The sequence below is a fragment of the Nyctereutes procyonoides genome, unplaced genomic scaffold, assembly GCF_905146905.1.
Source record: "Nyctereutes procyonoides isolate TBG_1078 unplaced genomic scaffold, NYPRO_anot_genome, whole genome shotgun sequence".
NCBI lineage: Eukaryota > Metazoa > Chordata > Mammalia > Carnivora > Canidae > Nyctereutes > Nyctereutes procyonoides.
The window spans coordinates 51,561,513-51,586,171 of NW_026575126.1; the positions used below are offsets into that span (position 1 = coordinate 51,561,513).

At 37.8% G+C, this 24,659-nt stretch overlaps 1 protein-coding gene across 4 annotated transcripts in view; it reads right to left on the reverse strand.

Moving 5' to 3' along the window:
- Positions 1 to 24,659, reverse strand: part of SMG1 (SMG1 nonsense mediated mRNA decay associated PI3K related kinase) — a 107,572-nt gene that overhangs the window by 78,430 nt on the left and 4,483 nt on the right. For 2 of the 4 annotated variants that reach the window (XM_055339330.1, XM_055339329.1), the window contains exon 2: positions 1,753 to 1,810. The exons of the other annotated variants lie outside the window; for them this stretch is intronic. In XM_055339330.1, coding sequence (XP_055195305.1) covers positions 1,753 to 1,766 — 14 coding nt within the window. In that variant the 5' untranslated portion in view covers positions 1,767 to 1,810. The remainder of the gene's footprint in view (positions 1 to 1,752; positions 1,811 to 24,659) is intronic. 4 annotated transcript variants of the gene reach the window in all.

Here is a 24,659-nt window from a genome sequence, read left to right on the forward strand (position 1 = left end):
ACCTAACACAACCTAGATAAGTAAACCACTAGCAAATGAATGGATACAAGATTAACGAAAATCTACCAACATTTAAACATCTTGAATTTCCTGTTTAAGTTATGTTTATATATATCAATATGCTACCTTTACTACTAAGAATTAAGTATTTGTATCATTTTTCTGGTGACAAGGCAGTAAACATAAGGCAGCAGAGAATATGGGTTAAAAAATATATATATCTGGGCTCAAATCCCAGCTCTACCACCAAAAAGATTAAGTGGGACTTTGCACAAGATACTTAATCTCCAAGCCTCAGTTGTTTTCTGCGTAAAATGGGGATAATACCTATCTCACATGTACAGTTGTAGTGAGACTTAATAAGATAATCAATTCTTAAGAAATACTTAGCTTACAGGGTATGCTCAAAGTTACTAAGACCCTGGGGCGCCTGGATGGCACACTCAGTTAAGCATCCGACTCTTGGTTTCAGCTCAAGTCCTGATCTCAGGGCATGAGATTGAGCCTCATTTTCAGCTCTGCATTCAGGGCAGAGTCTGCTTAAGATTCCCTCTCCCTCTACCCTTCCTCTCAGTGTGCTCATATAAATAAATCTTTTTTAAAAAGTTAATAAGACCATAATACTAAACTCAAGATTTCCAGTCTAACAAATATATAAGCAGTTAAAGAGCATAGGAATACAATCAAAACAAGCTTTCATACCCAATATACAGCAGCTGATTTTAAGTTCTTCAATGAAGAAATTAAGCATCTCCTACCAACAAATCCATTTCTACCTATGAAGCATTTGATTTCAAACTAAACTGGAAAAAAAGAATGGGAACAAGTTCCCAGTTTATTAGAAATACAGGTTTTTGGGCAGCCCGGGTGGCTCAGCAGTTTAGCACCGCCTTCAGCCCAGGGCCTGATCCTGGAGACCTGGAATCGAGTCCCACGGCAGGCTCCCTACATGGAGCCTGCTTCTCCCTCTGCGTGTGTGTGTGTGTGTGTGTGTGTGTGTGTGTGTGTGTGTCTCTGTGTCCCTCATGAATGAGTAAATAAAATCTTAAAAAAAAAAATACAGGGTTTAAAATACCATGAGTTATGAACACCAAGGTTTTTTTTTCCCCTCAGAGTTTGGGTTTTCAGAAATATCACAAAAAAAAATCACTGGGGTTAGAACTACTGTCTCAGAGCTGTCTAAAAATTCACCAAGTTCTTTCAAAACAAACTGATCATTTCCAACCAGAATTCAAGTTATAGGTAGTCTGAAGTACAGACTATAATCAAAAGCACAAAATGGTTCAACATTTAAATGAAATCTTGATTTTTTAATATCAAGACTGCCTAGGTCTCAAAAAAAAAAAAAAAAGTCAGTATCAGGTTGTTAGCACCAACACCACCTCCCAGTCCAATAAACAGAAAACTGTTAACGAACGGAAATTAGCACTTAAAATGAGGCAAAGGCACAAAATAGATTTGAACTCAAAAAGGCAGGTATAAATGTTAAGCCAGTTATAAGGGCTGAAAAAACTATCTCATCTGCCAGAATTAGTGTCTCAGTTTAGTGATAAGAGAAAATGTATCTGTTAAAACTAAGAATCACACACACTAGCAAGGATCAAAAATACCTCCACAACCCCTTTAATAGTCTAAAAATATTATGGAGAGAGAGAGAAAAATAAGAAATGCATAAATTTCCCCCAAATGATTAAAGTGAAGTTAAAGCCTGATGTACATGCCACATGAGAGGTAAGTTTCTAAAGCTCATACCTCAAAAATCGCATACTGTATAATATGGAGCCTTTGTGATGTTTTGCATCAAGTCAATCTGTAAGACAGTAGTTACAATATTAGTGAAGACAGTGGGTTAAAACATTTGTTGTTCAAACATGAAGCAAATATCATTCATGGGTTAGGTGCTTTTAGTTGTACTATGGCCCTCTAGGGTTCATATGTTGAAGCAAAAATTGAGATGGAAAGCCACTCTGTGCCTTTGAAGATAGAGAGGCTTAAGGTGGCAACCAAAAAACTTTTTAGTACCTAAGAGAATTTAAATGTTAACTATAACATACAAATCACATGCAAATATAGTTACCGCTCATTTAGTTACCTATTCTCAGTATACAGAAAACATAATAAATCTGAGAAGTCATTTATTTGAATGACCCAAATCCTCAGACCTCTCATCAACAATCCACCATGTGCTAGGGGATAGTACCTCCTGGCTACATGTGGTTTCATCCAGTTCTTGTAAGCACTAAAAAGCAACCAAAAAAAAAAAAAAAAAAAGCACCATTCTGGAAGTATGAAGTCAGGGAATTCCCTATAAGGAAGCATTTCCATAAAGCACCCCAAAATGACTTGATGCAAACACCACACCTAGTGGTGCCACTGAAATAAGCATCATATTGCTTTAAGTTGTTTTTAACTAGGCTTATTAAGGGATTTTGCTCTCACAGTGAAATCTAATTTGTAATGGATATCAACCAGGAGATGAGATTTGCACTAAAGCCAATGAGGTGGGAATGCATTTATTCTCTAAAGCAATGGTGCGCAAAAATAGTGTCACTGTCATAAAGTAGTTGTAGAATATGCTGTGAGTTTTTCATTATTGACAGTTAATACCACTTGAAAATTATTTATCTTAGAAATAAGTTCAAGGTTATCCCTATGATGCCTGTTACTCACCTGGATTCTGATAACGCTTTCATGAGGAATAGAAGAAAAGGTGAATCTCTGCACTAAAATATGAGTCTATGGCTAAAAAATTCATTTGGGAGGCTCATGGACTTCATTATTTGAAACTCTTCCCACAAGAGAAAACAATGAGTTCAAATTTAGTAAAACAGAACTGAACCATCATGCCAAAATTATGAGCTTACATCAGTTTTGCAACACTGAAATATTAAGTTAATATAATTTTTAAGTTAATATAATTTCTTGATGAAACTTCCTTAGCTACTCAAGTATGAAGTGTATATAATACCAAATCTTAATTATTTATGGGTTCTTTGTTACTGATTTTCAATCACTAATCAAACTCAACTATATAGCAATGTAGACTCAAAATATGAAAATACATTTAACTACTTTTGCAAAATTGTAAATAATTTTACCATGACCAAAGGAGGTCTGGCCTTTACTCTCAGCTTCTGGCAAGTAATCTCTAAAGTCTTGGAATGTCATGCCTAATAAAAGTGTCCTTGTTCACCTGGGGGCTTTGAGCCACGCCACAAAGTAAAACATGTGATTTATGAGGGTGACGGGGCTTTAAGTCACAAGAACCAGCTCAACCTCCAGAAGGCCTGGAAATTAAGTTTATGCATGTGGGCAGTCGATCATGGAGTCCCAATAAAAAACTCTAGACACCAATGCTAGGATGAGCTTCCACGGTTGGTAATATTCCATGCATACTGTCTGTCACACATCAACACTACAAGAGTAATACTGTGTTCATGACTTCAATAGGAAACTACAATTGGAAGCTCCACATTCAAAATTTTCCTGGACTCTGCTGTATGGGCCTTTATCAGTAGCTGATTTTAATCTGCATCTTTTAGCTGTAATAAACTGTAACCAAAAGTAGAACAGCTTTCATTGAGGTCAGTAAGTCCTTCTGGTGACTTATGCAACCTAAGAGTAGCCTTGGGGACCCCTGTACTTGCAAGTGGTATCAAGTAAGGTTGGTCTTATGGATCATGCTCCCTGTAACCCTGCATCTGCATTTAAAATCACTGAATATGCTCTAACCCAAGATTTTAAAGATTGTGAATTTTGTTTTTTAATAACATCTTTAGGAAACACAGTAAAGATGTGACTTCAGTATAATTTTCCTTCCAAGGAATCTCAAACAATATTTATTGACCCTCTAACCAAATTAATCAGAAACGACATACAAAGCAACTCTAGGAGGGTACTACATCAGATTTTAAGCTTTGCTTCATGCGCACAATTGTCCTCAGTGGTAAAGACTAGTCAACATACCACTCCAGGAACTTCTCAGACTACAACGGGGTCTTCAATACTGCCTGTGTTGCCCTAGATAGGGTTCTCTCCTTACCAAAACAGTTTGCAAACTTTCTGCACCTTCCTCCTTTCCCCAGCTCTTCCTACATGAGCTTACACATTCCTACATGAGAAATGCAAGCCATTCTTCTAACAGCACTCTCAATAATAAAGGCTAACAGTTTTAGGGACGCCTGGGTGGCTCAGCGGTTAAGCCCGGTTAAGCCTTTGGTTCAGGGCGTGATCCTGGAGTCCCGGGATGGAGTCCCACATCAGGCTCCTTGTATGAAGCCTGCTTCTCCCTCTGCCATGTCTCTGCCTCTCTCTCTGCCTCTCATGAATAAATAAATAAAATCTTAAAAAAAAAAAAAAGGCTAACAGTTTTGAGTTCTAACCACATCTGGTAAGCAACTTAGCCAAGCTGTTTACATATATTTAGTATTTCATCTCATCTTCAACATAATCCTATTATGATCATTAAAGATAATACATGACCATCTCACAGATGTGTTAAGTTTCCATAATGGTGACCGAGTGTTACACATCTAGTAAAAGGCAGAGCAAGAACTCATTCAGTTCTGCTTAACTTTCAAGTTCTTCAGCACTCCACTAGTGCCTGCCAACTTCCTTCCAGTAAATCCACAGATTCATCTACATGTTCACACACAGCCTTTCTTCCCATCACCCTCACATAATGGAACAAGTAAATGTCCTAGCTACAGCAGCCCTCTGAATCTATACATTCCCCCTATTTTCTGAGGTATGCTGTGGATTTCTCGCTTTCCTACTGCTCATCATTTAGCAACCCTCGAGTCTTTTGTTGTTGTTAAAGGAAAACAACAACAAAAGTCAAAATCTTGGGGAACCTGGCTGACTCAGTCACTAAAGAATGCAACTCTAGATCTTGAGGTCATGAGTTCAAGCCCCACATTAAGGCATACTCAAAAAAAAAAAAAGCAAACTTTTAATGGCCTTTTTCCTTCTAATTCTCATTGTCTACTCTTCACAGCCAAAACGCTTGGAAAAAATTTACCTTCCTCATCTTAGCTCACTTTCAATTCACTAACCTGGATTCCACCATCAGCACTCCAATGAAACTGTTCCTGCTGAAGTCGGAGCTGCCACTTGTGGCCTACTTGTCCCTAAAATTCCATAATTTTCAGTTCATCTTGCTCAATGTTCACTGATAACTTACTTTTGACACTTTCTCTCTTAATACCACTCTAAAGTTGTTTTTTTTTAAGCAACTTTAATTCCAGTAACTGTCTACTTTTTCCCAGTCCAAATGAAGTCCTTCTTCGCTTCCTTCTTTCAGCTCAGAGTTCATGGTCTATCTTTTCAATAACACTCTTGCCAATCCCCTTAAGCTCTTTTAGTATTTTCCTCACACAAATCTGTTAGAACTCCAACCTTGGATAAACCCTATTATCAATTACCCATCATTCATAAGTAAGCACCACATCCCCCAATCCTCCAATGTTCATCTTCCATTCTCTTACAAGCATTATCCAAACCTGCCCCATTCTCTTCAGATTCCAAAATATTCTCCTAAACCCCCTACACACACACACACACACCTTTTCACATTCTACTTCACCAAGAAAAAAAAAATACCATCACACGTCTGCAACCAATTCTAGGCCTTGATTGGGATTCCATCTACTTCCACCTTCTCTTAACTTTGCAAATATCCTTTTCTCCTTTCCCATTGAACTGAATCCTCTCTTTACACATGTAAAATGTTGATGTCTCTCATTTAAAAAGACAAAAACAGGGATGCCTGGATGGCTCAGGCGTGATCCTGGAGTCCTGGGATCAAGTCCCACACATCAGGCTCCCTGCATGGAGCCTGCTTCTCCCTCTATGTCTCTGCCTCTCTCTCTCTGTCTCTCACGAATAAATAAATAAAATCTTAAAAAAATAAAAATACAAAAACATTTTTAAAAATATTAGAAAACAAAGAGAAAAACTCCATCAATCCCACATGACCCTCCACCAAACAATCTGCCTTCGCTCTCTGCAAACAAAGAGTTGTCCCCTACTCCCCACCCTGTTTCTTCACCTCTACTAGCTCCTCAATCCACACTGATACAACTTCTGCCCCATTACTTTCTGCAAAACCAACTATGTAGCTCCAGGTTGCTAAACTCAAGACATATTTTAGGCTTTATCTTACTCATCTTCTCAGCAGCTTTCACAGGGCTACGTAGAGTTAAGCACATTGTGCCTTGCACAAAGGTACCTTGCAGAGGAATGAGGTAGGCTGAATGAAAACCTCCTTTTAAAATTCTCACAGGGACGCCTGGGTGGCTCAGCAGCCGGGTGTCTGCCTTTGGCTCAGGGTGTAATCCTGAGATTCAGGATCAAGATTCAGGATCAAGTTCCTCATCGGGCTCCTGAGCTCCTTGCCGGGAGCCTGCTTCCCCCTCTGCCTATGTCTCTGCCTGTCTCTCTGTGTCTCTCATGAATAGATAAATAAAATCTTTAAAAAAAGAAAAAAGAAATAAAATATCTCACAATAATCCTCTGTGCCGAGATCCTGAGAAGTCAAAAGTAACCAGATTCTTCTCTTCCTTTGGCTTATGGGATGTTAAACTCTGTATTTCTTCCTACCTGGTTCTACTTTCTTAGGAACCTTTGAGGGCTTGCTCAGCCTCCTCTACCAAACCCCAAAATCTTGAAGTTTCCCAAAGCCTGACCCTAGGCCCTCTATACATCTCACTTTGTACTCTCCCACTCAATCCATGCCAGTGGCAATATTTGCCACCTGCATGGCATCAACTCCTAAGTCTAGCCCTCCATCATTGATATCTACTCTGAGGTCTATACCTATGTACCCAACTGTATAAAATTAAACAATCTCAATATTCTAATGCCTCAAACATAACAATTGGCTCCTTTCCTCCTGGAATTCCCATTTTAATAAATGATGCCATCATCTAACTACTACTTTCTAATAAACGGCACTATTTGAACAGTCAGGCAGTATGTTTCCACTTCTAATCCTCATCTCTATCCCATCTCTCCTCCACATGCAACATTAGTGTCATAAAACACAAATCTGATATCCTCTCACTGCCCTATCATCCTATGTACCTTCCTTCCCTTTTTAGCTAAATCTCTACCAATCACTCCTTTTACACTCTATGCCCCATCCATCCTAATCTTTCATTGCCACAGGAAGAATCATCTTGCTCAGCCAGCCTGCCTGGAATGGCTTTGTCCTCAAACCTTGCTGAACCTAGCTAATTTCTCTTTATCCTCCAAGCTTCAGCTTTCCTTTGAAAATTTTCTGACTCCCCTGAGTCAGGCCAATAGTCCCTGATATATATGTGCTACCAGAGAACATAAAAGTTTCTTTAGCTCTTACATCATTTTTTAAAAACATTTTATATATTTATTCATGAGAGACACAGAGAGATAGAGAGGCAGAGACACAGGCAGAGGGAGAAGCAGGCTCTGCGCAGGAAGCCCGATGTGGGACTCGATTCCAGAACTCCAGGATCACACTCTGAGCAAAAGGCAGATGCTCAACCACTAAGCCACCCAGGCATCCCAGCTCTTACCATTTGAAAAGCTTATTTAACTGTTTTCTGCCACGAGACTGTAAATACCAAAAGGGCAGGGGACTACCAATGTTGCCTATCACACACTCCTAGATGGCATATAAATTACCTGTTGACTAACTGATCACCCATTCTCCTAACTGAGGCCTTTCTCTCAACTGTGGAATACAGTTTCCTCACCAAAATCAACACTAACTTTTCTTCAACACACACTTCCTAAGCATTCTATTCAAATCAATATTTTATTGATCATTTACTACAAAAGCATTAACTAAGAACTAATGTCTCCAAAAAGGTGAACTAAAATGGTTCCAATCTTGTTAAGAATTTATAATCTAAAAGAGCAGAAGTGTAAAGTCAGAAGTTTCAACTAGGAGTGTAAAATGCTCTCTGATTTCAGGGGAAAAAAAAAAAACCTCCCATTATTCAGCTCCTTCCTCAAACTCTCAAAATGTGTACCAAACTAGTTTGCACTTAGTAGTTATATACTAGCTTCAATTTCCCCACTTGTTTGAGATGTTAGCAGAGGATACGATCTTACAACACACAACTTTCATAGGGAAGAGAACAGCACAGTGGTTCCAGCATAGAGAGGGGAGGGATACAGACAGATTAGATGATGATCTTCGTTCAAACTCTATTACAATTATTTAAAATAAGTAAAAATTAGTCTTCTAAGTTAAACTTCAATAACTAAAATCTGACCTATGCATATGATCTTAGGAGTAACTTTTATGGGGCACCTGGGTAGCTCAATTGGTTAAGCATCTGCCTTTGGCTCAGGTCATGACCTTGGGGTCCTGGAATGAAGCCAGGCTATCAGGCTCCCCGCTCAGCAGGAAGTCTGTCTCTTACTCTCTTTCTCAAATAAATAAGATCTTTTTTAAAAAAGTAACTTTTATGAACACAGAAAAGCTACCAAAATTAGAAAGGGCTGCCTCAACAATACACTTAAATTCCGAATTTTTATTTTATAAAAATAATGCATTTTAAAGTCATATATTTTTGTGGCATTTCATTTTTTATATTTTTTAAAGATTTTATTCATTAGAGACACACAGAGAGAGAGAGAGAGGGAGAGAAAGAGGCAGAGACACAGGCAGAAGGAGAAGCAGGCTCCATGCAGGGAGGCTGACGTGGGACTAGATCTGGGGTCTCCAGGATCAGGCCCTGGGCTGAAGGCAGGGCTAAACCACTGAACCACCCGGGCCGCCCCTTTTGTTGCATTTCAAAGGGTACTATCAAGAGAGTGAAAAGACAACTCACAAAATCAGCAAAAATATTTGCAAATCATGTACCTTACAAGAGTCTAGTACCCAAAATAAAGAACTCCTATAATTCAACAAAAAGATACACAATCCAATTTTTAAAAGGGCTTAAATATTTGAACAGCAATATTTCTCCAAAGATCTACAAATGGCCAATGAGCACATAAAAAACTGCTCAACATAATTATGACCAAGAAAATGTAAATCAAAACCACAATGAGAAATCACACCCACTTAGGATAGTCATAATTAAAAAAAGAAAAGTGTTGCAAATATACTGAGAAAATGGAATCCTCAATAACTGATGGGAATGTAAAATGGTACAAACACTTGAGAAGAATTTGGCAAGAAGCACCTGAGTGGTTCAGTCAGTTAAGCGTCCACCTTCAGCTCAGGTCATGATCCCAGAGTCCTGGGATAGAGTCCCACATTGGGCTCACTGCTGGCTAGGGAGCCTGTTTTTCCTCTCCCCCCACCACTCGTGCTCGTGCTCTCTCTAAATAAATAAATAAAATATTTAAAAAGAAAAGAAAAATTTGGCAATTCAAGTCAAACAAAAATTACCATTTGACCCAGCAAATCCACTAGGTATATGCCCAAAAGAGCTGACAGCAGGTCTGCTCACAAAAATTTGTGAATGTTCACGACACTATTCACAATAAAGTAAGGGTGGAAACCCAAATGTCCAAAGAATGAATGGATAAACCAAATGTGGTATATAGCCATACAATGAAAGATTATAAATTCCAAATTAAGATTCCATAAAAAGGAATGAGTACTGATACCTGCCATACATGGATGAACCTTGAAACTTTATGCTAAGTGAAAGAGGCCAGAAACAAAAGGCTACATATTATATGATTCCATTTATATAAAATATACAGAATAGGCAAATCCATAGAAAAAGATTTACGGTTGCCAGGGGCTGAGAGGAGGGGAGAACAGTAAGGGACTACTTAAAGGGTACTTGGTTTCTGTTTGGGGTGATGAAAAGTTCTGGAACTAGACAGTGGTGATGGTTGTGCAACATCATGAATTTACAGTTGACTCTTGAACAACACAGATTTGAACTGCACTAGTCCACTTATATGAGGACACACAGTACAATAATGTAAACATACTTTCTCTTCCTTATAATTTTAACATTTTTCTCTTCTCTAGCTTATTGTAAGAATATAGTAAATAACACATATAACACACAAATACGTGTTAACTATCGTAAGGCTTCCGTTTAACAGCTGGCTGTTAGTAGTTTCAGGGAAGTCAAAAGTTATCAACGGCGGGGGGAGGAAGGGGTGTCAGCATCTAACCTCTACACTGTTTAAGGGTCAACTGTACTTGGTACACTGAATTGTAAAATGATAAACTTTATGTGCATTTTACCACAATTTTTTTTTTTAATTTAGGACATTCTTGAGGCACCTGGGTGGCTCATTTATGGAATGTGCGACTCCTGATCTTGGGGTTGTGAATTTGAACCCCATGTTGGGTGTAGAGAATACTTAATAAAAATATATATATTTAAAAAAAAAATCTATGGCATTCTTGAAAAGATCAAATTATAAGGAAAAAAAGACCAGAGGTTATCAAGGGCTGAGAGTAGAAGATGACTACAAAGGGGCACAAGGAAACATTTTGGGATGATTGAACTATTCTATAGCTTGCTGAAGTGGTCACGTTTACAACATTACATGCATTTGTCAAAACTCAAAGAACTATATACCATGTAAATGAAACCTCAATAAATCTGACTTTAAAGAAACATCTTTACAGTAAAGGTATAATAGATAAAAGACTTGAGATGTTTTTACTAATTAATACTTCAGTATTTTAGGTCTTATATTGTTTACTATATTTAACTATTCTAAATAGAAAGGCAACATGTGGCACCAGCTTTAAGTTCACTGTGCACAATGAAACCAAAGACCGTTAGTGTCTGAATTGATTAATCACACCTAAGAACTGGAACTTAAAAGCTCAGAAAGGATTTACCTAGCCAAGGTACAGAAACAAAACAGCTCTCATATCAGTAAAAGATAACTATTACTGACATTAACAGTAACAAATTCTAAATATCTAGCAAAATAGCAATTCACTCTATCAATGCCTGAGAAACATCTAAAATAGTCCCTGTAACACTTTATTAAGAAAGAAAAAAACTATAAATTCTTAATATTTTATTGCCTACCCATTTTGATACCTTTCAAAATTGTGGCTAAATTCTTAATAACTGGGGATCCCTGGGTGGCACAGCGGTTTAGCGCCTGCCTTTGGCCCAGGGCACGATCCTGGAGACCCGGGATCGAGTCCCACGTCAGGCTCCCGGTGCATGGAGCCTGCTTCTCCCTCTGCCTGTGTCTCTGCCTCTCTCTATCATAAATAAATCTTTTTAAAAAAAGGACCCATCTATTTGCTGTCTACAAGAGACTCATTTTAGACAGAAGGACACCTACAACCTGAAAATAAAAGGTTGGAGAACCATTTACCATTCAAATGGTTCTCAAAATATACCCTAAAAACTATAGAACACTTCTGAAAGAAATTGAGGAAGACACAAAGAGATGGAAAAATATTCCATGCTCATGGATTGGCAGAATTAATATTGTGAAAATGTCAATATTACCCAGGGCAATTTACACGTTTAATGCAATCCCTATCAAAATACCATGGACTTTCTTCAGAGACTTAGAACAAATTATTTTAAGATTTGTGTGGAATCAGAAAAGACCCCAAACAGCCAGGGGAATTTTAAAAAAAGAAAACCATATCTGGGGGCATCACAATGCCAGATTTCAGGTTGTACTACAAAGCTGTGTTCATCAAGACAGTGTGGTACTGGCACAAAAACAGACATATAGATCAATGGAACAGAACAGAGAACCCAGAAGTGGACCCTGAACTTTATGCTCAACTAATATACGATAAAGGAGGAAAGACGATCCACTGGAAGAAAGACAGTCTCTTCAATAAATGGTGCTGGGAAAATTGGACATCCACATGCAGAAGAATGAAACTGGACCACTCTCTTGCACCATACACAAAGATAAACTCAAAATAGATGAAAGATCTAAATGTGAGACAAGATTCCATCAAAATCCCAGAGGAGAACTCAGGCAACACCCTTTTTGAACTTGGCCTCAGTAACCGGAGAAGGACAAACAGTGTATGTTCTCATTCATTTGGGGAATATGAATAATAGTGAAAGGGAATATAAGGGAAGGGAGAAGAAATGTGTGAGAAATATCAGAAAGGGAGACAGAACATAAAGACTTCTAACTCTGGGAAATGAACTAGGGGTGGTGGAGGGGGAGGAGGGCGGGGGGTGGGGGGGAATGGGTGACGGGCACTGAGGGGTACACTTGACACACTTGACGGGATGAGCACTGGGTGTTATTCTGTATGTTGGTAAATTGAACACCAATAAAAATTAATTTATAAAAAAAATAAAAAATAAAAAATAAATAAATAAATAAATTCTTAATAACTGACCACTGAGACAGTACAAAAAATTTTTAGAAAGATTCAAAACCACTAACTCTGATAAAATCAGAAAATCACTGGCTGAGACAGAGACATGAGAAAATCCACTGCTAATTAAAGTATTCCAAGGTTCTGTACATTATCTAGCACAAATTCTTATCTTACCTGGTGCTAAGAATATTTGCAATTATAAAACCTGGTATACTTTTAATCTCCAACACAAATGTGAATTCAGGTTCAGTATTTAACAGAAATAATTGGGTTATGCTAAACAGTTCACTAAAGGCTCATGAATCTAAGGCACCATGTTAATTTGACTCACTTTCTCCTGGCCTTTATTTTTAACCCAAGCTAGCTGACTGCCTTAAAAAGAAACCCTGCTTCAGCTCCCATTTGTATTGCTTATCTTCCTCTTTTGTCAGCAAGTCCTGGAAGTACTTTAGAAACATCCCATTCAGCCTGGGAAACTGCCAAGACTGGAAGGAAATCTCTTACTCCATGACCTCCCCAGCAGAGGAAGGACAAAGACTGAAAATCTACAGAGAAACCTGCCCACCCCTTCACCCACAACCCTCAAGGCTCTCCAGTTAAATGCCAAACATGGCCTGTTAAGACAGAGAAGGTTAGTTAGCGAAGAATCACTAACACCTAAAAACTACAGAAATCCCAAAAGGAGCAGTCTTGAAACCAGACTGGGACTTTATCATCGAGGAAAAGTCAGAGTGTTTTATCAGTATAAAAATGTATGTAACCATCTTTTAAAAGTCCTGAAAACAGGCAAATACTGACTGTAGAGTTATTCAGATAAAGTTCCTCTAGTAGACCCAAGCATATCCCCAAAGGACTGACAGGCTTGTTGAAATTCTCCAACAATTACATATTTTAGATCTTCTATTTTTTTTAAACATTTCATTTATTTCAGGCAGAGAGAGAGAAAGAGAGCAAGAGAGAGAGCATGCATACTCATGAACAGGGAAGAGAGGGAAAATGAGAAGTCCCAGACGTGGGGCTCAATCCCAGCACCCTGAGATCAAGACCCGAGCCGAAGGCAGATGTTTAACCGACTGAGCCACCCAGGAGCCCCTTAAATCTTCCCTTTAAAAATAATCCTAAAACAGGGGGCAGCCCATGTGGCTCAGTGGTTTAGCACCGCCTTCAGCCCAGGGCATGACCCCAGGGTCCTGGGATCAAGTTCCCATTGGGGTCCCCACAGGGAGCCTGCTTCTCCCTCTGCCTGTGTCTCTGTCTCTCTCTCATGAATGAATAAGTGAAATCTTCAAATAAATAAAAATAATCCTAAAACACACTATAGTTGCTTTCAAAAATAAATGTACTGTGTCACAGGGAAATATCATTACAACTTTTTTTTATAGGTTGACACTGGTCAAGAAAAACGATGTGGTTGCCAAAAATTACTTGTAACACAATAAGAAAAAAACAAATATTACGCAATTTAGAAATAAGTACTTTTAAAGAAAACTATTATCAAGTTAGGCACTACTGCCACAATGGTATCATACACCCTACGAATCTTGGGCAGTCATGATTTTAGTGTATCAAAAGAGCAATATTCTACCCTGCACTCCTTAACACGTAACAGCCTTAAATATGATGACAAATAAGGAAAGACTCTTTCTGAATTACGTATTCCACGCTAGTGATTCTTAAGAGGAGTAAAAAACTAACATTTAGTGCATTCTCAAATTATACACATGACCCCTACCCAACCCTCTTAAAAAATATATAAACCTGGGCAGCCCCGGTGGGTTTAGCGCCGCCTTCAGCCCAGGGCCTGATCCTGGAGACCAGGGATCGAGTCCCACATCAGGCTCCCTGCAGCCTGCTTCTCCCTCTGCCTGTGTCTCTGCCTCTGTGTGTGTGTGTGTGTGTGTGTGTGTGTGTGTGTCTCTCATGAATAAAAACAATCTTTAAAAAATAAAATAAAATCGTTACTAAATAAATAAATAAATAAACAAACCTTAGAGAATAATCTAAAAAAAATCTTAGTTCTAACTTTATAACATTATACTAAGACACCAGGTGGACTTTTTTTTTTTTTAAGATTTTATTGATTTATTCATGAGACAGAGAGAGGGGCAGAGACATAGGCAGAGGGAGAAGCAGGCTCCATGTGAGGAGCTCAATGTGGGAGTTGATCCCATATCCAGGATCACGCCCTGAGCCAAAGGCAGATGCTCAACTGCTGAACCACCCAGATGTCCCAAAAGGTGGACTGTTAAATGGACTCTAATCCCCCATAACACCTATAAGACCTAGTTCCTTATGTCTCCTGGGGTATAATGGTAATAAAACATCCTACCTGTAATCAGATGTAAATATTTATGGTAAACCCTACTACTTAATCACTGGGACCTCTGCTTTAGGCGTGATCTTGAAATAACCACTTCCTATTACTTAAAATATAAACAAATAGAAAGGTCTCATAGAAAAATCTGAAAAGATATGGCCTCCTAATTCAGTTAGCTGGGAAAGGAAGATACTTTTCAAAATAGCCACACTCTTCTTCTAACCATAGGAAAATTCATTAAGGAAGACAGTTTTGGTAGTTACTGAAACATAGGAGCAAATGGAAATCAACTGGGAAACACTGCTCCCACTGTGCTCAAAGGCAGCAAGAAATATGTTGAGGTATTTTTTTTTTTAATTTTTATTTATTTATGATAGTCACACAGAATGAGAGAGGGAGGCAGAGACACAGGCAGAGGGAGAAGCAGGCTCCATGCACTGGGAGCCCGACGTGGGATTCAATCCCGGGTCTCCAGGATCGCGCCCTGGGCCAAAGGCAGGCGCCAAACCACTGCGCCACCCAGGGATCCCTATGTTGAGGTATTTAAAAGTACTTAGCCTTGGGGCACCTGGCTTGCTTAGCTGGTGGAGTATGCAATTCTTGATCTCTGGGTTATGAGTTCAAGCCCCACATTGGGTGTAGGGAATTACTTTAAAAAAAAATTAAGAGGAAAAAAGGTATTTAGTCTTAAGTTTAAGAGTTATGAAACAGTACAAAATCATCACTTAAGCCACTTTACACCCACAAGGTCTATGCAAACTGTATCTTTTTCTTCTCAGATTTTATACTAAACACACTTTAATCAGATTGACTTAAGTGGTTTAAAAACAGAAACTTTCATAATTCCCTTTTACAACAAAAAAGATCAACGTTTCTAGATAAGTTCCTTAAGAGACAGTATTTACTCATTTTGAGTAAATTTATAGTGCAATAATTTAAAATAGAACCAAAATCTCATGATAGCTCAATACTGTACACATGCACACAATGATAAAATTTCAATGATTCCTATCCTTGTTTTGAAGATACATTTTTTTTTTAAAGTACTTCAAACTATTACACCGGCAGAGTATATCCTTTCCACGATTCTATGATTCATCCTCCCTACTCGCTTTAAAACATTAATACCAGATGGTGGGAAGAAAGGGAGCAATGCAGCATTCAACCAGTGTTCCTAAAGAATCAGTTCTTTAAATTCCAACTGTATAATAAAAGTTAACAAAGGTACAAACTTCTTTTTAATCCATATCTTCTCCATTTAATTCTGGCACCTGCCCTCCAATAGTTAGTAGTCCCAAAGATCAGATTTTTTTTTTCCTAGCTCACAATTTCAAGTGGTATGAAGTCCTTTAAGTGTGAATAGTAAGATAGAAAAAAATCATGCAGATAGAATCATGCAGATTTACAGTCAAATTCCTCATTACCCAACCTGAAGCAGGCTTACATAATGGAAGCACACTAAAAAATGTAGAAGGAGAACCACTGTTATACTGAGATCAATTAATGGCATATCCACAAATTTTTTAAAATAAATAGTGTATTTTGCTTTATTTTTTAAAGATTTTATTTATTCATAAGAGACACAGGCAGAGGGAGAAGTAGGCTCCATGCAGGCAGCCCGATGCAGAACCTGATCCCAGGACTCTAGGATCACACCCTGGGCCAAAGGCAGGCGCCAAACCACTGAGCCACCCAGGCATCCCAATAAATAGTATCATTTATTTATCACAATACTTCATATAAATAATATTTTTAAATAACCTGCCACACCTAATAGAAATTTAACAATTGTGTATGCTCCAATCAATATACCCCCAGATATACTTTTTTTTTTAAAGATTTTATTTATTTATTTGAGAGAGACCACAGAGAAGAAAGAGCTCACAAGCAGAAGGGACGGGTAGGGATAGAAGCAGATTCCTTGCTGAGCAGGGAGCCCAATGCAGGGCTCAATCCCAGGACTCTGGGATCATGACCTGAACTGAGGGCAGGCGCTTAACCAACTGAGCCACCCAGGCACCCCATGAGACACAGTCTTTATAAAATTTTTGGAATTACTACACACATATATGACCACACAAGTACTACAAGAAAAAAAATGAACTGATGAAACACTGAACTCTACCTCTGAAACTAATAATTCACTATATGTTAATTAATTGAATGTAAATAGAAGTAAATTAAATTTTTTAAAAATATACAGTAAGTTTAAAAAATGGAATGTGAACTAGAGTCTGTGAGCATGAATGTGGTAAACTTTAAAACTTTTTGAGGAAGAGATAAAAGGGGCAGGATCTTTAAAATTTCAAATTTGATTCAGACATGGCAACATATAAATAGCATTTGTGTAGCACTTAAATAATTTTCAAAGTAATTTTCCAAACTTAAACCCTCATAACCCTACATCTTAGGGAAGGCAAGAATTATCTCCTCAGAGGAACAGCTGGGTAGTGCCAATACAAAGGACCTTTGTCTTCCCATTTTTTAGTCCACTGTTATTTTCACGACACTAGCCTCTCCTAAGATAAATATCTGTCAAGGATCAATACTAAAAATGCACATATTCTTAAAAATAAACACACCTGAAAAAAAAAATAAATAAAATAAATAAATAAATAAATAAACACACCTGAGAGAGGAACATAAAACACACTGGTTCTATTTCTAACTTCTCCAATGCAATTATATTAAGACAGCAAGTGGATTTTTAAATGAACTAAGTGTAGGGAGAACAGCACTACTATATTAAGACAGCAAGTGGATTTTTAAATGAACTAAGTGTGGGGAGAACAGCACTACTAATGTTAAGTATTATATCCTAATAAAAGTAAAAACATAGGGAATACTAGTATTACAGTAACTATACAAGATAGGCCACTTAAAGAAAGGCTTCTTTTACAAAACTTTTATAGTCAACCATTTGATTACTCCCAACACATACAACCTTTATGAAATGCAACTTCAATTTTAATTTCAGTATTTATTTTTAAAGATTTTTATTTTTTTGAGAGAGTAAGAGAACATGCACACATGCAGGGGGAGGGACAGAGAGTGACAGTGAGAGAGAGAGAGAGAGAGAATCCCAAGCAGACTCTGTCTTGAGTACAGAGTATGACTCGAGGCTGGATCCCACGACCCTGATATCACAACCTGAACGGAAATAAGAGTCACCCAAATGCCTCGTCATTTCAGTGTTTTCAAAAAAAGGAATAAGATCCTACACACTAAAATACTATCAATATTTAAAATTATGAATTAATAATTTTTAATGGTCAGCATTCTAATTCAAGTCCTTCAAAAACAATACAGTGTCTTAAGGTAAATTCCTTTTTTTTTAAAACTCTACCCCCAACATGTGGTTCAAACTCAACCATGAGATCAAGAGTCACATGCTCTAAAACTGAGTTAGCCAGGTGACCCAAGGTAGATTCCTTAAACCTGACTAAAGAACAAACACTAAATCTCAAGTTTCATAGTCCTGCTGTTGGGAAACCTGCCACATTTTCATTTTTCTTCACATTTACCCAAAGAATATAAGGATAGGCCAAGAAAAATCTTTTTTGGAAAGAAAATCCAGGATGTGTTTTCTTTTCAAGTAAATATATATTAATTCAAAACTGTACTACACTATGTGATACTGGTGATCACCTTTGGGATTTTTTTTTTTTTTTTTTTTTTACCTTTGGGATTTTTAAACCAGAATCTAACCTCATCAGAGTCATATTCTACAGATGACAAAAACTTGACACATTTCCTATTAATAGGTTTTTCTGTCTGAATTCTGGCAAATCTCAAGAAGCCAACATAATATCTGGCAACAGGGCAATGAATCTGAATGTCCAGTGTTAGAATCAAAACGAAGTCTGAAAATGCAGCACTACACTTCAGACAAGGAATTCCAGGGTTCATATTATCAGGAATATAAAACAAGGGACACCCTCAAGAGTCTGAACACCAAGAGTTGTCATGGGCTGCTTCAAGGAACTAAATATTCCAAGATGAAAGTTAAAATTTCAAACACACACACACCAACACACACCTATCTTTTAAAATCAGATTAAGGGCACCTGGCTGATTTAGTCCACAGAGCACGCAAATCCTGATCTAGAGGTCATAAGGTCAAAGCCCCACATTGGGCATGGGGCCTACTTAATTAAAAATACATAAAAAATAAAATCAGAAGATTAAAATGCTAAAGAGGAGATAGTAAAAACAAATTCCCAATGAACAAATTCAAATAAAAGGGAAAAATTAAATTCAAAGAACTTTAGTGAAAAAAAAAAAACACAATGTTGTCAATGCTGTCATATATGAGGGAAAAACAAGTATCTGTCAGTATATAGCCCAAGACAGACTTATTAGTGGAGCCTTCTCCCTATTCAACAGAAAAGGTACACCAAAAATAAAGATCTAATAAAAACTAAGTTAAACATCTTTTAAAAACCCGCAGACAAAAAAAAAAAAAAAAAAGAAACTGCAGACAAAAAAATAAATAAAAATAAAAACCTGCAGACAAATACATGAGTATTCAATTATCTTAGACCACTAAAATTTTTTTGTGGACAAAAAGACCACTGCTGAGATTCTCTAAGATGCTAAAAAGAGGGGCACCTAGGTGGCTCAGCTGGTTAAGGATGGGACTCTTGATTTCAGCTTGGGTCATGATCTCAGGGTCATGAGGGCTCTGCACTAAGTGGAGTCCCTTTGAGATTCTCTCCCTCTCCCTCTGCTCCTTCCCACTGTCTGTGTGCACATTCTCTCTAAATAAATGAATAAAATCTTAAAAGATGCTAAAAAGAAGAAAAAAGTAGTGCCTCTTCTTATAAACAAATAACATAACTTAGGAACTCCACATTAAAAAACAAAACAAAACAAAATTTATCCTGATATCAGAAGCCCATCTAAAAAAAAGATTTTAAAAAATAAACACAAAAAGCCTTTAGGGGTACCTGGGTGGCTCAGTCGGTTGAGCAGCCAGCTCTTGATTTTGGCTCAGGTGATGATCTCGGGGTCCTGGGATCAAGTCTCCATTGGGCTCCACACTCAGAGGGGAGCCTATTTCAGGATTCTCTCTCCCTCTGCCCCTCCCCCTGCTCAAGCACACATTTCTAATAAACACAAAAAGCTTTTTAAAAGTTTTTAAATAGGAGTGCTTGGGTGGCTCAGGTTAAGTGTCTAACTCTTGATTTCAGCTCAGGTCATGATCTCAAGGTTGTGAGATCAAGCTCAGCATCAGGCTCTTCACTGGGTGTGGAGCCTGCTTAAGATTCTCTTTCTCCCTCTCCCCCTCCTCCTCTAACAAATAAAAAATAAATAAAAGTTTTTAAAATAATAAATATGATGGGGCAACTGGGTGGCTCAGTGGTTGGATCGCCTGCTTTTGGCTCAGGGCATGGTCCCAGGATCAAGTCCCACATCAGGCTCCCTGCAAGGAGCCTGCTTCTCCCTCTGCCTCTGCCTCTGTCTCTGCCTCTGTCTCTCATGAATAAATAAAATAGCTAAAAATAGAATAATAAACATGAGAGCCTAGGCATACTATGTTAATATGAATAATAACATTAAGCTCCCAAAAAATAACTTCCGGCAAGAATACAATTCCCTTTTTTAAAAAGGTATGAACATTAGTATGAAAGAAGTAATTCACCATGTTGAGAAATCTGTTGACTCTGGAAAAAAAAAATTTATTTTTTTGGAAGCTCTATACCCCTATGGGAGTTCAATTCAGGACCCCAAGATCAAGAGTCGCATGCTCTCTACTGACCAAGCCAGCCAGGTGCCCTTGGTTCTGGAAAATTTTGAGTTCATTCATTTCCCAATCAGGAGATATACAAGGGACTCAGGCATTCTAGTGGAATGTCAGAAGGCACAACCCAGTGCTTCACTTTTAGTGATTAGGTTGTTTAAATAATGTACAAATAGGTACAACAGATATGGGGTAAGATGTGTAAAAGAACTTTATATATGTAAGCAGGGTATTTTTTCATGATGGATAAAAACCATGAATCTTAAATAAACATATTCTTTCTTCTGTAAAAGATCAGGCCACTCTAGAACATTGTCTCTTTAAACCTGTTCAATCAGCTTATTTAAATTGCTGCCTCAGGCTAACCAGGCTGCTATACAAGGAACAGTTCCCTTCAAAAGCCTCCCACAGTAACAGTGTTATAGAGTTAACTCTAAATACAGAAACAAACTTGCAGAATTCCATTTTCATGTATTTACTTGAGGAAGGACACTCAAATACAGAGTGTATACTATTTTTCAAGAAAGCTCTATGCTGGGATGCCTGGGTGGCTCAGCAGTTGGGCCTCTGCCTTTCAGCTCAGGGTCCTGGGTCAAGTCCCGCATCGGGCTCCCCGGAGGGAGCCTGCTTCTCCGTCTGCCTAAGTATCTGCCTCTCTCTCTGTGTCTCTTATGAATAAATAAATAAAATCTTGAAGAAAGAAGAAGAAAGCAAGCAAGCTATATGTTCAACTAGGGGCTTGAACTCACGACCCCGAGATCAAGAGTCACATGCTCTACCAACTACAACAGCAGGTAAGAAGAGAAAGGTAAAACCATTAAGATGCATGCACATGTGAGGATTATATTTTATTGTGGGAGACACACATGAAAATTTCATACAGTGTTAAGTGCAATGAAGAAATGTTAGAGGATGCTTCTTCCCAGTGAGGGGTGATATTTAGGATGAGACAGCATGAGGGCATCCAGGTCATTGTTCTCTAAGAAAAGCAATCTGTACAGTAGCTACACAGCCAAGAAGAGTGTATGCAAAGGCCCTAAGGCAGAAATGAACTTCAGGAGTGCTTTAGGGCAAGTAAGACACAGAAGCAGGGGAGAAAATGACAGGCTCAGCCCTCAAGAGACTTAAGAGATCAATCATTGAAGTGATAAGCTCAAGTTAGCTTTCACTGTATTACAGAGGATAGAGGTAACAGGGTAGGGATACGGGAAGTACAAAGTTTAGACGGGAGAGCACGAAAAACAACTAAGCAACAGTAGGTATTGACAGGGTAAAGAAAGGTCCGTGAACCTGTAGCTGATGGGAATAAATTTAGCCAAGAAAAGGAGCTCTTGTGTATCCCAGGACTAAAATGTCTAAAAACAGTTAAGAAGGGAACCACCAACTATAACTCTTCACAGGATCCTTAGATATCCCAAGAATGCATGTTTATGGCAAAAGAAAACAAATATGTTGAAGATGACAAAATTATCAAACTGCAGAAACCGTAAGTTGGTAATAAATTATAAGAATATTCAAAGATTTCCTTTCTACAGTAAATTTTAAGATAAGATTTACCTGTACACTCAGTTTGTTGTTTGGTTTTGGGGTTTTTTTGCAGGGGGGAATGAGGGCAGGGATGGAAAAGGAGTATAATCCAACTGAAAATCAATGTGTATCTGTATCTTGAGTGGTCATACTTACAAAGGTGTATAATTTGTAAAAATTCATGTAAGATCTATACATATGTCAATTTCATCTAAACAAAAAGTAACAGTGAACTAAAAAAAATTCAGGAGAAGAAATATACGCTCAATCACTAACATAAATGGAGAAAAACGAATACAATAGGAACATAAATGTCACAGCAGGAATTTAGCAGGTTACACTCCACATTTAAAACAAATTAGTGAAAAAAAATAAAATAAAAAAATTAGTGCAATAAGCTTGAATATTTCATATAGAAATTAAACCACAGAATGCCTGCAACTTTTTCTTAGGCCTGTCTATGCAAAAGGGAATATGTTTTATTCTATGGTCCCCAAAACAAAACTGGGAAAACTTTAAGAAAGCCAAAGGTAGGTAAACCAAAATAACAATATGAAGAGACACCAAACAAATGACTACATGTGTGAATCCATAAAGAAAGGTCCACTGAAAAGAACCCCAGGGATTTATTTTAGGTAATGATAGTAAGGAAGAAAGTAAACAAGTTTCTACTATATGCCAGGCAGTGAAGGCAGGAAATCTTAATTAAAAGTTGTGAGAATTCAAATAAACCAATAAACAAAAAGCAGAAATAGACCCATAAATACACAGAACAAATTGATGATTGCCAGAGGGGAGCAGGGTAGGGGAGAAGGCAAAATGGGTGAAGTGGTTTGGGAGATACAGGCTTCCAGTTCTCGAATAAGTCAGAAGAATAAAAGTACAGCATAAGGAATATAGGGAGGGAAAAAAAAAAAGGTGGTGAGAATTCAGTGTTCACAAGACACCATGGACCACACTCTGTTTTCTGTGTATGATCATTCCATTTAAGTGTCCTCAACCTAAACTGAACTATAAATAGATAAAAAGTATCACAGTAGTGACCAACCTCAAGCAACACCATATAAACACATGAGGGGCTTTTGCTTATGGAAATTCCCACGTATTGGGCTGAATACTTTCGTCTGAATGTAAATAATTAATTATAAACAGAATATTCAGGTCCTTAGCAGTCTCTTAAAGCTATGATTCAAGGACTACAATAAAGCTTCAATATAGTTCTTGAGCTCTCTTACTTGTGTAACTCCTCAAAACTATCCCATCCTTCTAACCAAACTGGAAATTTTTTTACCAAGGACAATTTGATTTGCCACCTCTTTACTCATGTAGGGAGGGAAGGGGAAGACCCCCCACACACACACACACACATTATCAAAATAGTACAGATCAATTTCATGGCCCCTCTGCCCTCTTCTCAACTGTACAGCTTTCCATTCTCTGATTCTCCAGGTTTTAAACTCTGTTAATTATATATAAAATAAAATAAAAAATCAAAGATTATATCACAATATCCTTTACTTTTTCCAAGACTTTTCTCCCATATTAACCTATAACCTCTTTTTTTTTAAGATTTTATTTATTGGGATCCCTGGGTGGCGCAGCGGTTTAGCGCCTGCCTTTGGCCCAGGGCGCGATCCTGGAGACCCGGGATCGAGTCCCACGTCGGGCTCCCGGTGCATGGAGCCTGCTTCTCCCTCTGCCTGTGTCTCTGCCTCTCTCTCCCTCTCTCTCTGTGTGACTATCATAAATAAATAAAAATTAAAAAAAAAAAAGATTTTATTTATTCATGAGAGACACACACACACACAGAGAGAGAGAGAGAGAGAGAGAGAGGCAGAGACACAGGCAGAGGGAGAAGCAGGCTCCATGCAGGGAACCTGATGTGAGAATCGATCCCGGGTCTCCAGGATCACACCCTGGGCTGAAGGCAGTGATAAATCGCTGAGCCATCCAGGTTGCCCTAACCTATAACCTCCTTAAAGATAGTGGCTTTATTAGTCATAAAAATCTCTAAAAGATCAATAGAACCTAAAGCCAAATATTTTCATTGCATTAGAATGTTACATAATCTGTATTTAATACCCTCTGGTTATACTCCCAACTTAAAAGGAACCAAAACTAAAGGGGAAAAAGATTCAACTTAAAGATACAATTGCCGATGTTTCATAAGGCTTATATTTTATAATGGAAAAAACAAACTTTCCCCGCAAATTAAACACCCATACACAGTTATCTGATAAACCGCCATAGTATACTTGAAAATCTGTGGTAGAGAATTGATTACCATAAATTGTACTAAACTAAAGCTCTATTTATGGTCATCAAATCTATAACTCTATTTTTTTACTTTACGTATTTTACTATATTATGCATCTACAGACATTAAATAGTCTACAGAGTCATTAACAGCTAAGTAGACAACTCTGATTTCAAAACCCCAGCTTCTCACAATGCCAGACACTAGTTTCTATCTTTTCTATCTTCACAGTACTCTTCCTGTTTTTTGGTCTCAGACAATGGAGAATAAAGTTACTTGTACTTTTGAGAACTTTAATCTGTCTACATTTTACCAAAAATGGAAGCTATTTTTAATATACAGTTTCATCATTATAGAGCTGTAAACAGATCTTAAGTTTGGGCACTGTAAAACACCCAGTATAAATCTGTTAAAGTCCTAAGACTCCAAAGAATAGAAGTAAAATCCTGTTTTCTGTTGACCTGAATGCTTCTGAACTAATCTATATTTGACTCCAATGTCAAATTAGTCATGTCATTTTGGA